The sequence below is a fragment of the Postia placenta genome (assembly GCF_002117355.1).
Source record: "Postia placenta MAD-698-R-SB12 unplaced genomic scaffold POSPLAscaffold_4, whole genome shotgun sequence".
Lineage (NCBI taxonomy): Eukaryota > Fungi > Basidiomycota > Agaricomycetes > Polyporales > Adustoporiaceae > Rhodonia > Rhodonia placenta.
This window is the reverse complement of record NW_020169835.1, coordinates 2,498,119-2,511,976: the sequence shown is the minus strand read 5'-3', so window position 1 is coordinate 2,511,976 and position 13,858 is coordinate 2,498,119. Positions and strand designations below refer to the sequence as shown.

Here is a 13,858-nt window from a genome sequence, read left to right as displayed (position 1 = left end):
GATTCGGAAGTATGGGCGCTTCGGCAACTGCGCTGTCTCCTTGAGCTATGCCTTTCTGTGAACTGTATCTTGCCTGCTTCATTCATCTATATTTGTGCTCATGCGCAAATATTAGGTCCTCCTATGTGGATTCTACTCAAGTCCTTTGAGCTATGCATCCTTGGGAAGCGCGCTTGGAGGACATCGGCGTCTCTCGTTTTCGAATTCCACGGGTTTAGACTCCATACAACTGTCGAACGGCTTTCCTCGCGGTTCTGGGAAGCGGCGTCAGCAGCGCTCAGACACCAGAATGGGCCCAGGGCGACGCGGCACCAATGTCAATGCCATGCTCCCACAGAATGAGAAGATTCTTGGCGCGCGCCTCCACGTCACACCACCCAACGGAGTCCGCAAAGTCGGAGCTCTGCGAGAAGATGACCTCTCGGATCCTGCTACGGGTCTGGTGGAACCGCCGCCACCGGAAGACGGGCTCCGCCGCGTAGGCTACGAGGCGCGTATTGGCCCGCGAGTGGGGTCGCCTCTGCTTGCGATGTTCGAACGCCTCGGCCAGTGTCTCTGCTCAACCGAATGTAGAAATCATCGAGTTGAGCCGCAGGAACTCGATGATATCGTCTTCAGACCGGCCACCCTGTTCGTGAAGCTGCTACGTGCGGTGATCGTAAGACGGCGCCCGCAGGGGCGGTTCTGGAGCTTTGATTCGGATTCAGTACGGAGACAGCGGCGTCTCGACTAAATCAGCGCTTCCTCGGCTCCCATCAACTCCGGAATGTCTAAGCTTGCAATGACCGCACAAACGACACCACAAAGGTTTGTATATTGATGTATCTCATTTATGTCTCGACATCATGTGCACGTCTCTGACAACACTACCGGTTGACCTATGGAGATGCCCAGGGTAACGGTAGGCTACATACTCTACGCAGGGGTAAGCTGACAATGAGTTGCAACTGCAATAGTCCTTCCGGAGTGTCGGAATGTTACTTGGCCTCTATGAGTAATGAGTAAATGTCGACACTTTGCTCAAACCTCTGCGGGGTCTGAACATCTGTATCATCAAGGTACTCGGCGCTCGCTCAGTGCCACCATCCTCTCAGAAGCTTGGTAATGCCGCGTTGCCTGGTCATCATACAGATTACTGCCTGGATCTCACTTCATCTTCGATTGTCATCTCTCAGTTATACGCTCATCTTCCATGACAGATGCTAGCCACGCTGTCCAAGCAACATTCAGTGTCGTGGACCCTACCTTTGTGATCCTCGAGCTCAACGCTGTACAAACTCATGATGTACCAGGTGATACCTCCCCAACATATATCAAATTCATCATCTCACCGCATAGTACATCAAGATGCGTTCCTTACTCAGAATTAATACCAGTCTCGGTCCGTTCACAGTGTACCTGCGATGTGAACTGCTATGATTTGCAAATTTCGACTTATATCAGACCTGTGCGGGATCGAGCAATTCGTACCCGTGGCATCTAGATCTTACTTTACAGCATCTTAGCAAGTGGTTCGTTGCCTCGTGTATGCGAATTGACCGGTCTCGACTCCCTATTACTTTCCCAGTGTATCGCACTTAGATGTGAACATCGACTCATGTGCACACCGCCGCTCTTCACTGGACAGCACGGTCCACGCTAAACATCCCGGTAAAGTATAGTGTCTGTTAGTACCGAGCGTTGTTTCAATGACGGGGAGTAATTATCGTTAGATGCACATGATCGCTGACGCGACGTTTGCGGAACGATAATTCAACTGAACCGGGTTTGAGGTTCTTTCATCTTTGACCCTGCAACACTTCCCTTTCGCTTGACTCGTTGAAACGGTCTACGTGGCCACGGAGCAATCGACCTTGGCTCTATCCGCGTCTCTTTGCGACACACTTGATCATTACCGTGAGGTCCTGTGACTGCGTTTGATTCATGTAGGCCTATAGCTGGCTTGGCAGCTCATAGCCGTAACGCTCACCCGAAGCATCTGCGCTCCGGGAACCCACTAGCAATCTCTAACGGCGACGGTCATTGACACGTAAACCGCCATTTATACGGAGAATCAGACCCTCCGGAAAGGCCCATGGTCATGGCGAAGCCGGCGTTCCTGGGTTACCGCTCAACACAATTGCATCAGGCGCCGAACTAGCACGGGAATCCTGCGGCAAGCTACAAAGGAGCCTCTCCGCCGATACGGCAAATGGAATTCGAGAACGTATCTCGATTAACAGCTGAAGTGAACTCTGACTTCATCCTGTACGCTCAAAGAATCACTTATCTGCCATTGTCCATCCCGAGCTGTATATACCCATCATTGATGAACAACGCCTCGCAATCCACACAACAGATGTTACGCCACGCTGTCATGGGAGATAGACTTTCCGTCTAGTGCTTGTGAGATCTCAAGTTCAAGCTTTCAATATGACGGAACTCAGTTGCCTGAGCCTTCTGATAGGGAGAACCTGTCTTCTCAACGCGCGGCATTGGACTTCCTTGTAAGTACAGCGCCTGTGAGCCTGAACACTCACCCATGATACTCTCCTATAGACGCCTTGCACAATCATCAGCTCAGCTCAGCCCCGAATTTCTACATTTGCGCGTTCATGTCCGTCGTCTTCGGCTTCGACCTCTTTGATATGGGTGTTGGCAAGGTTGCGGTCATGCTAGGAACCGTGACCAACCCTGAGTGGTTTTCCTATTACTCAAGGTAAGTGATTGTAAGCGCGACCAAGACACACATGAGGTAATAGTCCATTGCCTTCATCGCAACCGTACATCGCGAACCAGTATGTTGATTTTCCTGTGAACCAGTGAGCGGGCATACCGGGGAAACCGAGATTTCTGGTTGCATTTAGGTTGACTGCGTTGTAGGTGTGCATTTATTCACAACATGGCTCTGGAAGTCCTATGAGAACCGGGTTTCTCCGAGATATGCTGGACTTAGATGAAACTCGCACGGAGGCCCTTACGACATCAGATCTCTGTGTGGTACCGATTAATTGCCGGTGGACCACACGGACGGCACCCTACACACGATTCGAGTCACGATGATAGGAACTAACAGTATACCGATCAATTAGGTCCGATGTGAGTTGACTCCAAGATCTGGGTGCGACTCTCAATTGATACGGTTGATAGGCGTGCGCTGGTGGTAGTACACTGTGACGGCCTGAATCTCTACAGCTGTAACATATAGAATATGGAGAGTCGGAGTCTCCGAAGTCCATGGCATCAAATGTGGCGATTACAGAATATGCTGACGTGGCAATCATACTCTGTTTTTATTATTATCTGAATTCCACGGGTTAAGACTCCATACGGCGTAGATACATGTAGAGTGAGATCGAGCCGTAGTGGCAATCATACTCGCTCCTAGAGCTTTTAACTGGTCTGAGTTCAATTAGCATCTGGCACGCACCAAGTGATGATTAAGAGAGATGACCGCGTTGACATTCTTCTTTTGTGATGATGTCGCTCCACCTTGCCTGTGGGCGTATGTGGATGCCAAACGGGGTAATAGTTGCGGTGATAGGCGTCGACTACCACATCAATTTAGGACAAGGCTTTGTTCGCCTTGAGCCAGGGGTCTACTGTACATGTGCGCTCTTCTTGAATACAATGGACCAATTGGTCACCAACATTCTACTATTACAGGGTGGCTACTCGCCGGGTGAATCAAACAATACAGACATTTAGTGCAATCATTCCAAAAGCATCACGTCTATAACCTTGCATTGATACCGACTCGAATGATCCTATGCGCGACAGTGGCTCAGGGAGATCAAAATCAAATGAGTCTCGAGAGTACGCACTGATCATTCGAGGTAATCCAGTTTTCTGTCTCAGGGAACATGATCGCTAACTCAGCATTAGTGTCCACCGCTGTCCTTCAATCGTGTTGGGTCTCACCGAATCGACGGTATATGTCCTCTATCAAGAGGCTCCTGACCCAGTTGAAGATTTTGGAGAGCCTTCCGGCTTTGACTTCTCTACTAATCACATGATAATGGGGCACGCTATATAGTGTTGTCAGCGGTGCATATTGCAGATTGGAAGTATCATAACGTACATATGAACGTAGTTCTTTGCTACCGTTTTGATCTCGTCGATGATCATAGAAGATTCCCGTGGATCGGCGCGTGCCTCAATTGCGCAGATGCGCTCCACTACTTCGTCGATCTTACGAAAAAGGTCAGCCGTCCGCTAATGAGTGACATGACATAACACCCACCTTCATATCGAAGTCATCGCGATAGCCTACGAAGTAGGTGACACCGTAGAAACCTGCCATGGATGAGTTCAGGTCACTGTAGTCGGACAGTTATGACTAACCTTGTATGGTCCGCACTTTGGTCACGGCATAACGATCTTCCGGTGGCATATGGGCGATGGGCAGCACGCGAACAGCCAGAAATATCTACGCGGTGCGTATAAAACAATCAAAATACTGCTTCTTCATGGCAACTCTTTTACTGACGACGACACGGGGCAATGCCGGCCATTGACGTAAAAATCCTGATGTTGAGGGAACCAGTTGTGAGCAGAGAACTCCCATATTCTGTGTTTACGCACCGATGAATGAGTGGGGAACACCTCTTCCCACCGTAAGTTTGTGGAAGACTGCACATGTCTGAATGCGCGCTAGCGGCCTGTGCGTGGCACCGGAGCCTTGGCCGGCATCATCGAGGATGTAGAATGTCTCCGGATCAACTGCAGTGGCATGCTCGCGCTCTTCTTCGACCTCTAGATCCTCGGAGTCACGGCCTGATGCATCGTCCCCTTCGGATAACTCAATTTCCTTGGAATGCTTCAAGTCGACAGGTCTGCGGATTTGCAGCTCAGATCGATCCCGCTCAGTGAAAATGACATGGCGAAGGTTCATCCGATTGGAGCTGTCGTAGCTGTCCTCCAACCCCTAGATGTACGAAGAATAAGATGAGTTGTCGACAATCTGCACATATACATACACGAGCCCATGTCCAGAAAAGCATGAAGGCCACTCTGGAACAGATAGGTTAATGTGCAGAAAAAGCAATGATTCAACCAAGTATCATACAGTATGAGTCCCATCATCAGTGGTACCCACGCTCCATCGGGGACTTTGCGAAGGGATGCGCCCCAAAACAGACCTGAAGACGGGTCAGCGTCGATGTTGGCTTGGTTGGGATACACTTTACCGTCGAGGAAACCAAAGAATAACAGAAACGCAACAGCCACAATAACGGACAGGTTTTTCACATATTTGATCTGCAGCGCGATCAAGAGCGTAGTGGTGAACATCACTGTTGCAACGGCGAACCTGGCCGTGTATCAGGAAAGACAATATGAGACAAAGCTCCGGTACTGCACCCATATGCGTTCGTGAGAGAAACAGAACTCTTGAATGCAACGACCATAATGATAACGAGAATCATCACTGGATGGCAAATGGTCAACATCTACTCGTGTGCTCAGTGCTCAAACCTACGAATCCAATTCACAACGGGTATATAGACTTGACCTTGCGTCTTGTTAGACGTATATACCATGCGGAGACTACAGAGTTTATGGCACCTCTTTACATTAGCAGAAAAGCCTGACGCACTGAGGAAGACTATGCATGTTAATAAGCTGCTGCACCAAGCTGAAAGTGGCCGTAATGAGGGCTTGCGACGCGATTAACTGCTCGACGAATCAGCACTGGAGATAACCTGAGAATAGAAGGAAGTACCGTGGCTAGGATGGCGAAGACATAAAGAATCCTACCATAGAATGTAAGGATCAATGATACACGTCGACCTGGAGCGCATTCGTACCAGAACAACGGCCCGTTGGGACGCCCTGGGATGGAGTTATAGAATATGTTGGTCAAGATATGTTCTCCATCGACGATCAGTCGAGCCCCTTGGCCTAGGTATTGCAGAATGAGGCAGGGGTAGACGAAACACGTGAAAGAAATCTTCAGCGTCCGTCAGAAAATGCCTATGGAGAATAGGATTTGCCACAATACCTGTATAGATTGCATATTGAATTGCCCTAGACTGAATGAAAATGAATGAGCGACGCATGTTTTGCGGGGGTGCATTATTCTCCAGCCACGTGGACTGACACTCACTTAGCAAAGAGTGCTTCACAACCAGTAACCGCCAGCAGCACACCGCTCAATAGGTCATAGTCCCGGGTGCGCACGAAAACTGTATTGGATAATTGGTTCAGCAAATCCGTAATTCAGAGTGCATGCCGTACGCATTATCGCTCTAGATGGGTCGAGCGCTCTAAATATGCCAGGATGACGGATGATATTCACGATGCCGGTAGCGCCCAAGAGAGAGAGCCAAATCAATGTCACTTCGTTTGCGTCAGTGCGGGATGAAAATACGTTCGACAGCATAAATGGCGTACCTGGTGCGAACACATAAGCCAATCTTGCTGTTCCGCGGAATTGGACAAGAAACAGAGCAACCAAAAAGGCCTGAAGGCTCCGGGTGAGTGGGCCGGCTTCGCGTGATAGCCTCAAGACACCTACGACGGATATCGGAACGACATCATTCCCGACAGAAGGTCGGGCAATAGCAATCCCCGATACAGCGCTCGTCACTGATACGGCAGGCGTGAATACTCCATCGGACAACGTGAGACTCGTCCCGAGCAGGGACTAAACATAACGTTAGTGGTGCAAGACGAACAAGCGTGTTTCCAATACTAAATCGGTACATACGCATGCAAGCAAGGGCCAACGAAGCCTGTGCGAGATCGCATGCCCCTGTCTCTTGTTGGAAAACTTGAAGCTGTCTCCCGTGAGAGTCCTATCCGCGTCAAAGTCCTTCTGCTCTGGAGGATAGAGCCCTTGGAACAGAGCGAAAGTGCCACCTTCGCCTGTAGAAACATCAGAAGGAGACTCCGGCCTTGTAATGAGGCCGCGATGGTACCTTCTCCGGTACCGAATCTTAAACAAATGACGACCTGAGAAACGGTGAGAAACGAGGGCCCCTAGCCGTTTCAGTCGGCCTACATATTTTAGCAGCGGTAGCAGTGTCAGAGACCACACAATCGCGCTCAGTCCACCGATGACGTCTTCCTCGGACGGGAGTTTACCGGACGCAGGCCAGATGCCGTTAAGCACATACAACGGAGACGTTCCGATGTCAGAATATATGATGCCTGACGAACAATGAGCGAGATGGTTGTGAACCATCGGACGTTATCACCCACCCAATGTCTGAAAGCTCAACGTAAGCAGAGCGAACCCACGAACATCCAGACTTTGACGTTTCGTTTTGGTTGCATCCTCTCCTGTCGGTGACATGCGATTCTATAGGATGAGGCTGAGCTCGTCAGACAACGAAATGGCTGGGAGTAGGAGTGGGGGGGGATCAGAGGAGCCGCAGAAGATAAGGAGTTCAAAGTCATTATATCACATCATGGAGACGTCTCCGAGCCGCGGGTCTGCAAAATTCGCGCCCAACGACGCAGAGACCTCCAGAGACGCTGCGCCATGCCAGCTCGGGCTTCGGATCCTGCGCGGGTGAAGGATAAATTCGTGATTGTGGCCTGTGGAGGAATAGCAGATATCCCTCACACGTTTCTGGAAAGTTTAGGATAATATAAGCGCCGGAATCTGAGTATAGACGAGAGCCGGAATGGGCCTGCGCGAATTTGGCCATAGGTATTGTGGCCCCTGACTTGTTATAGAAGTGAGCTCGTTTTTCTTGCGACCCGGAGTGGCTGAACTCGAGCGCAAAGACCTACCTTTCCGGATGTCAATCAGCCAAGATGTTCAAAAGGTACGAGCGCTTACTATGATCGAACAGCCTGAGATCGACGATTAGAGAACATGGATTGAACAAAGACAGCCTCCTTGTGAATTGTCTTTCTAGTCAGGGACTTACTGCAGTCGATAAATACCATATTATTGAGTTGCAGTGGTCTGATAAGTACACGCGGCTCGCATCGCGTCTGTGTCGAAGTCTCCCCTCATTCATACCGCGGAAACGGCTGAGGTATCTGCTGCGTACATAGACTGACTTTGTCTGAGTACAGTCGTTACGCCGCTGAAACGGCTGAGACTAGTTGTGAAATGTTCGTATGTTCATACTGAAAAACTGCGATTGTAGTATGCTCGCGCCTAACCTACGCGTATATGTTCAATATTACTATTGTCCTAAGAATGTCATTCGGATACCTTCCTATCAGTTGCAAGGAATGAGAGTATCCTTATTGGCTTCGGAAATCTTTATACTGAAGCGTCCTGCGATACCACACGGTGTTAAAATCCCCCTAATGTACTGTAACGTATCCTCCCCTATGACGCCACATCAGTATGAGCGTTGCTGCATGGCGCCAAATGTCCTCTGAAAGGGTCAGCCCAGTGCAGCTGGGCCTTTCACAGGCACACGCTGTCGCACACACGTAGCTCACACTTACACAAGCTCCCTGCTCCGTATCATGCGTCCTGGTATGTCACCTCGAAGATCGGCCGCGCTGCAAGTTTCGGCAGCTTCTTCGTGACCCTATTCTTTACCCGGTCCTCTTGAGAGTCGTCCACCGGTTCGCCATACTTGCGACGCTGCAAAATGCCCAGCTCGACCTTCTGGAGGCTGCTCAGCTGTTCGCTGGCGAGGGCAGAATCAATCACATCCCATTTGATACGATCAAGCTGGTCATCCACGAGCACTTCCATGTAGATCGCAACATGCCTCAGCTGAGTTGAGGAAATAGGTCCGATGAGATCCGAAATCCACGACAGATCTTCGACTTCAAAAGGTTCTAGGCGAAGCAGAAGCCGCAATGACCTCAGGCCCGAGTTGTAGCCCAGATTGAGGAACTGATTGAGCGGACCTACGTAGATTCATTCAGCGCATACTGCGACCGCAGCTAGACTCATGCTGCTCACCCTTATCCGCGAGCGCATCCGGAATGCGGTTGTCCATCGTGATCGAAAGAGTTTTCAAAGATGGCCCAGCGCGCTCGAGGAGTTGTCCCAGTTCGGCCGGATCCTCGCAACCCCACGAGAAATGCATGTTCTCAATCGCGATGTGCTCGTAACTCCTCGCCCACCTTGCCACGATGCTCGGCATCGTGCAGAGATCTCCGACGTCCAACCACTGCAGGCGCAGCTCCTTTCTCGATCCGTCCTGCACCACTATCGTCTCCTCCATGCTTACCATCGCCATCGCCTCCATGCGCACGCATTCGATCCGAGGAAAGGCCTGCAGAAGGCTGACTAGCTGCGAAGGTCTCCTAAAGTCGCATGTCGACATCCACAGGTCCTTGACGAGGGGATAGTGATTGAGAAGTAGCGCCTGGATCTCCGCTCCCAGATCCTGCCAGATGATCGCGTCCAGCGAGAGCCGCTCGATCTTGGTCAATAGCCTCAACAAGTCGCGCGCGTTGTCAATCCACGGGTGTGGTGCCGGGAGCCCATCGCCCAGTACATCGCATGCGTCAATGCTTAGGCTGCGCACATACCCCGCAAGTCCCCATGCCGGCGAGTACAGCTCGGTGAGGCGTGGGAGATTACTGGTGCAATCTATCCGGACGGCGGCGTGAATGTGATAGCGGCTGCGATGGAGCCAGTCGCGACATGTCAGAGCACATGCGGCGAGGGTCGAGCGCTGGTATGTAGACCCCAGTTCGTCGATGATCAAGTCTGATATCTCGAGGGGTACCTTGGGAAGTAGATGCTGGGTGCCACCGCCTTTGAGTGTTCGTGGGCGACCTGCTCGATTGTCTGGAGAGGTGGCTGTAGTGTCCTTCAAGTTAATCCACAGGCTCTCGGCGATACCGTACGAGACGTTATGACATTACCGGACTTCACATCTTCGTTGTTCATATCCGCACGAAGAGGATGCGCGGGTCATCGAATCAACGGAGGAAGCTCAAGGAGAGGCAAGAGGGGCAAAGGCCGGGGAGGAGGAGTTGATTTGTGGACACATAAAAGGTGGTTGGTTATATACAACTGGCAGCACTCGCCGTGATGCAATATAGGCTCTAGCGAAGACTATCCGTGTGACGTGAAATTGAGAATTCATCATCATATCCGTGTGACGTGACACTCCTCTATTGAACCACATTTCCCACGCTCATAGAGTGTCCGGTGGCCGAGATTCATTGGCACTTCTCACGACATTTGAGCGAAAAGTCCACATGTAGATTTGACGTAGAGCGTGCCCGGATTTGGCTCGGGGGTTACCCCAACAGTTGCACCCACGGGTGACCGTCGTGGTTGAAGCTGTTGAAAACTCACGGCTGCATCGTGGTGGTGTCTGCATGTCATTTCCTGTTGTTTTCCTTGGGCACAAGTTAGTCAGATAAACTTACTGCATACAAACTGGCTCCAGCTTGACTGATGAAGCTGTCATCGGCGCACGAAAAAAACCCCACGACTCAAAGTTGTTGATCCATGTTCCCATGACTTCCGGATCCTCTTCAAGACGGCGAAGAACCGTCGGCTGACAAATAAAGGGGTTTGTCTTGTACCGTGTAGTTTGTTGTCATCTCATTGGTCCCCTTCAGCAATTAAATTGTGCAAATTGCGCGCACAATGCGTCTGTAAGTTGTCAACCGGTCCACAATGCGGTAATCGCTCCATGCTCCACATTCTTGCGGCCTGCACGGAAGGAAATTGACGCCACGGCTCGAGCTGGTCGTACAGTACGGAAGAATGCCTAGTCAATCTTCGGAAACTGGGTCATTTTACTCTTCTGTCATAAAATTTCAGTGCTGTGCTCCAAACCTGAGCCAACGTGTGGGACCACGGTTCCTGCCGACATAATGCAAAGCGGTAAACGACTCACGGATATTATCGGAAGTGAAGACGGCGTTGTGTCTGGGCGAGGTAGTGACGCCGCATCGCGAAGCTTTGTTGACCCGATCTAAAGCAAGAATTTGCAGTCGGGTCAAGGATGGTCACCTCTGTCACTGGGCGTTGATCTCCTCGTGAACATATGCTACATAGCAAATGTAGTCCTAATACTCTATATGTAGGTGTTGCCAAATTCACATAGAGTATATTCTCGATCCAGAAGCATTCACTTCGACAGGATGATAACGTGCGAGACGAATTTGATATTACATAGCAGAACCTCCCATTACTCTTTCAATAGTAGACACGAGGGATACGCAACGTAAGAGCAGTGACATGTCATCAAAACTGGCAGTGCAAGAACCATCGCTCCCGCGCACCTCAAATACCGGTACATCCATTGCCGATTGACCGCGATGAGCTTGAGTCGAATCAACAATGACAGTATTCTATCGCAAGGGCGAGTGAGGCCTAGATTTGAGGAAAGGAGAACACGTGTATTTGTAACACACGCCTTGGCCATCACACCACACCATTGGTAGTGTAATCCCGAGATTTGAACCCTCTGCTTAATTTGCTGCGCAAACCTGCAAACTTGGAATAGAAGGCAGCCGTTGCACATGTGTTGGCGCGTGGACATGCATTGAACCGGGGTCGTTCACTCGGGCGGTTTGGAACCGACGTAGCTGGAGTGACGATAGACTCGGTCGCTGAGAAGTCGTATCGTTTAGACGCCCAAGATCCGTATGACCGCCCGAGGTGCCTCCTGAAATCCGCTTTTCTTCGGGAATAAGCGACTGTGAAAGAAGCGTGCGAGAGCCTGCGAGTAGCGTCTTTCAGATGGCAGGGTGGGCGCTTAGCGCCGCGCACTCGCGGGCGCTTCAACGGACACAAGGAGACTTGTCTACTCCGCGTGAGGTCAAAGAGACGCTGGAAAAGAATCCAATAGACGCCCTATATTGCTCAGAATGTCGCGTAAGTACCACATACCCGCACTCCGCCACATCGCCATTGTTTTTAGTGTTCCAGGGCATACTGTGAAGGTTGTCAGATGCTCTTGACCGAACGGCACCCAGGATCCGTCCAAAAATATGTGATCCGGCCGCAGGACGCACGCAACGTTCACCTGCGGTCATACTCACCTACGACACAAGACGCTGAGGGAAAAGAAGATCGGACATGAGAATGCGGGACGCCTACCATGGGATCCGCTCGGCGTCATGAGTGTGGGACTGCAATTCGCGGGAACACGTAGGTCAAGTGGGTCTCACCTGAGAGGAGCAGAGTTAGAGAGCTGGGCGAAACGCTGGTGGGAGGGAGGTAGCCATGGTAGCCATCTCGTGGGTCGCATTTAACAGCACTTGTTGAGTATCCTTGGGACCATCATTAGACCGTGAGACCATGGAACCCATAAGTACTTACGGGTATCTAGCCCCAAGCTGATCGCCGTGTTGAACACTGTTTCTTCAAGGAACGACGAGCCACAAGTCTCGACGCTGCTCCAAGGCCCACAAACGCTTCTTCAGAGTGTGGAAATTACACTTAAATCATTGCGCAGCGTATGTTCTCCACACTTCGACAGAATATCCGAGAGACTGGCGTAACGCAAAAAATGCGGCTCCATTCCCGCTTCACGGATGTTGCGGTCTCTCACGGAGTTAGCACACAGCACCACAATCGTGACGTGGTGACGCACCCATGCAATGCAGAGTTCGAGCAGCACTTGCTTATACCGATGGTTATTTGGCAATCGTGCGTGCCGCAGTTCGAGGCAGTGAGCTGCCAGCTGTGTATACTTTATGAGAAAGGCATAAGACCCCGGAGCGAGAGAATCACGAGGAAATTGTTAATTGAGATTCACGATTGCGTTGGCCCAACGCTGAGTGTCGAACATATGTGTCAGCGCGGTAATCAGCCATGTCAGCGCGGTAATCAGCCATAGGCCGCCGGATATCAGAATACCAAGATTCTAAACCACGGGCGCAAACCCGTTTTATCAAGATCGGGCGAGAGGATGAGCGGGACATATAACAAACCGCATTCTGATAGGCTTTCGGGATCAGTCGCCATGAACGGGTCAAAACTTGTACGTCACAGTACGTGAGCGAGCGTATCGCCTGGAACCAAAAAATGCGGGCAAAGCCCGAGGTTGATCAATCTAGAACCTATGATAGCAACTCTTAAGACGTACAAACCAATGCCGTACGAGCATCAAGCCTGGTATTCCCTCTTGGTCAAAGATACATTCTCCGGATTGTGGCTGAGGCAGCTTCTTTACGTTGAGATCATCCGTCCCGGATCGCAGCATGAATGCACTGACGCATGCAATCAAGGCGTATGTACGGGATCCACTGGCAACGCATGCCAAAAGGGTCATAGAGCAAGCGTCCTGCTAGTAACATACGTGGTGATACGCGCTCGGCAGAGCATGTAATGGAATATGTTATGGGATAGGATGGAAGTCGCATGGGCTTCGAGGTCCATGACACATGATGTATCTTTCACATCTCTTGCCTTGCTTTTACACAGATGTGATGTTCTATGCAGCCCCAATTCGCGTGTTGTCATCGAATTTGACCATTTCCATTGCACAGATCGTGGGTGGTCCCTGATGGCTTTTGCCGAGCGCATCTGGCTACAAGCATTTTGGCATAGGATTGTATGCCATGACTGCTAAGAAGACGCTGAGGGCCTCAGTAAAGTAATTTGTGAGCATTTTAAGAGGATATGCGCACGTACATGCGCACAGCGTTCTAGCAGTGACTATCAAATAGCAGACAGCTGCGATAGACGATAATGGTGCAAGGAGCAGCGAGCTGTCAGAACATGGATCGCATTTGCGCCCTGACAAGTTTCTTGATAAATAAGGAAATCACTCTCGATGGTACACAGAAAGGCGAAGACAAGCACAAGCCAACGGTCGACAAAGTTGGACGCATGAAGCTGGCGATCAGGCGGTGAAAGGCAGTACGTAAGGAGCGCTTACCCAAGTGTGCTTAGACTTACATAGTACATAACCAATTTATATAAGATATCCGCGGCTTTATTCTACTTGGTCTGACGGAACTCACACGCTCTTAGATG

At 50.6% G+C, this 13,858-nt stretch overlaps 4 protein-coding genes across 4 annotated transcripts; 2 read left to right on the top strand and 2 right to left on the bottom strand.

Annotated features, from left to right (window-relative positions):
• Positions 1–289: 289 nt before the first annotated feature.
• POSPLADRAFT_1136671 (hypothetical protein) lies at positions 290–733 on the top strand (the record flags this gene model as incomplete). The annotated part of the gene is made up of 1 exon (XM_024484710.1): positions 290–733. The coding sequence occupies one exon, from the start codon at positions 290–292 to the stop codon at positions 731–733; it is 444 nt and encodes a 147-aa protein (XP_024341368.1).
• A 2,780-nt stretch (positions 734–3,513) lies between these two features.
• On the bottom strand, positions 3,514–7,337 carry POSPLADRAFT_1073955 (hypothetical protein). Its single transcript, XM_024482654.1, has 25 exons — positions 7,183–7,337; positions 6,983–7,131; positions 6,900–6,933; positions 6,689–6,846; positions 6,497–6,625; positions 6,373–6,442; positions 6,217–6,318; positions 6,086–6,164; positions 5,981–6,011; positions 5,787–5,929; positions 5,702–5,732; positions 5,576–5,652; positions 5,459–5,526; positions 5,341–5,407; positions 5,169–5,290; positions 5,048–5,120; positions 4,959–4,992; positions 4,564–4,906; positions 4,469–4,506; positions 4,324–4,408; positions 4,223–4,275; positions 4,061–4,170; positions 3,901–4,007; positions 3,804–3,849; positions 3,514–3,746 (listed from the first exon to the last, which is right to left on the bottom strand). The coding sequence occupies exons 1-25, from the start codon at positions 7,274–7,276 to the stop codon at positions 3,713–3,715; spliced, it is 2,277 nt and encodes a 758-aa protein (XP_024341367.1). The 5' UTR covers positions 7,277–7,337; the 3' UTR covers positions 3,514–3,712.
• An 826-nt stretch (positions 7,338–8,163) lies between these two features.
• On the bottom strand, positions 8,164–9,860 carry POSPLADRAFT_1039448 (hypothetical protein). Its single transcript, XM_024477545.1, has 3 exons — positions 9,778–9,860; positions 8,864–9,712; positions 8,164–8,808 (listed from the first exon to the last, which is right to left on the bottom strand). Exons 1-3 carry the CDS (start codon positions 9,800–9,802, stop codon positions 8,414–8,416), a joined length of 1,269 nt encoding a protein of 422 aa, XP_024341366.1. The 5' UTR covers positions 9,803–9,860; the 3' UTR covers positions 8,164–8,413.
• A 1,754-nt stretch (positions 9,861–11,614) lies between these two features.
• POSPLADRAFT_1138247 (hypothetical protein) lies at positions 11,615–13,735 on the top strand (the record flags this gene model as incomplete). Its single annotated transcript, XM_024484884.1, has 7 exons — positions 11,615–11,749; positions 11,929–12,114; positions 12,333–12,526; positions 12,776–12,870; positions 12,949–13,204; positions 13,322–13,433; positions 13,667–13,735. 7 exons carry the CDS (start codon positions 11,615–11,617, stop codon positions 13,733–13,735), a joined length of 1,047 nt encoding a protein of 348 aa, XP_024341365.1.
• Positions 13,736–13,858: the final 123 nt, after the last annotated feature.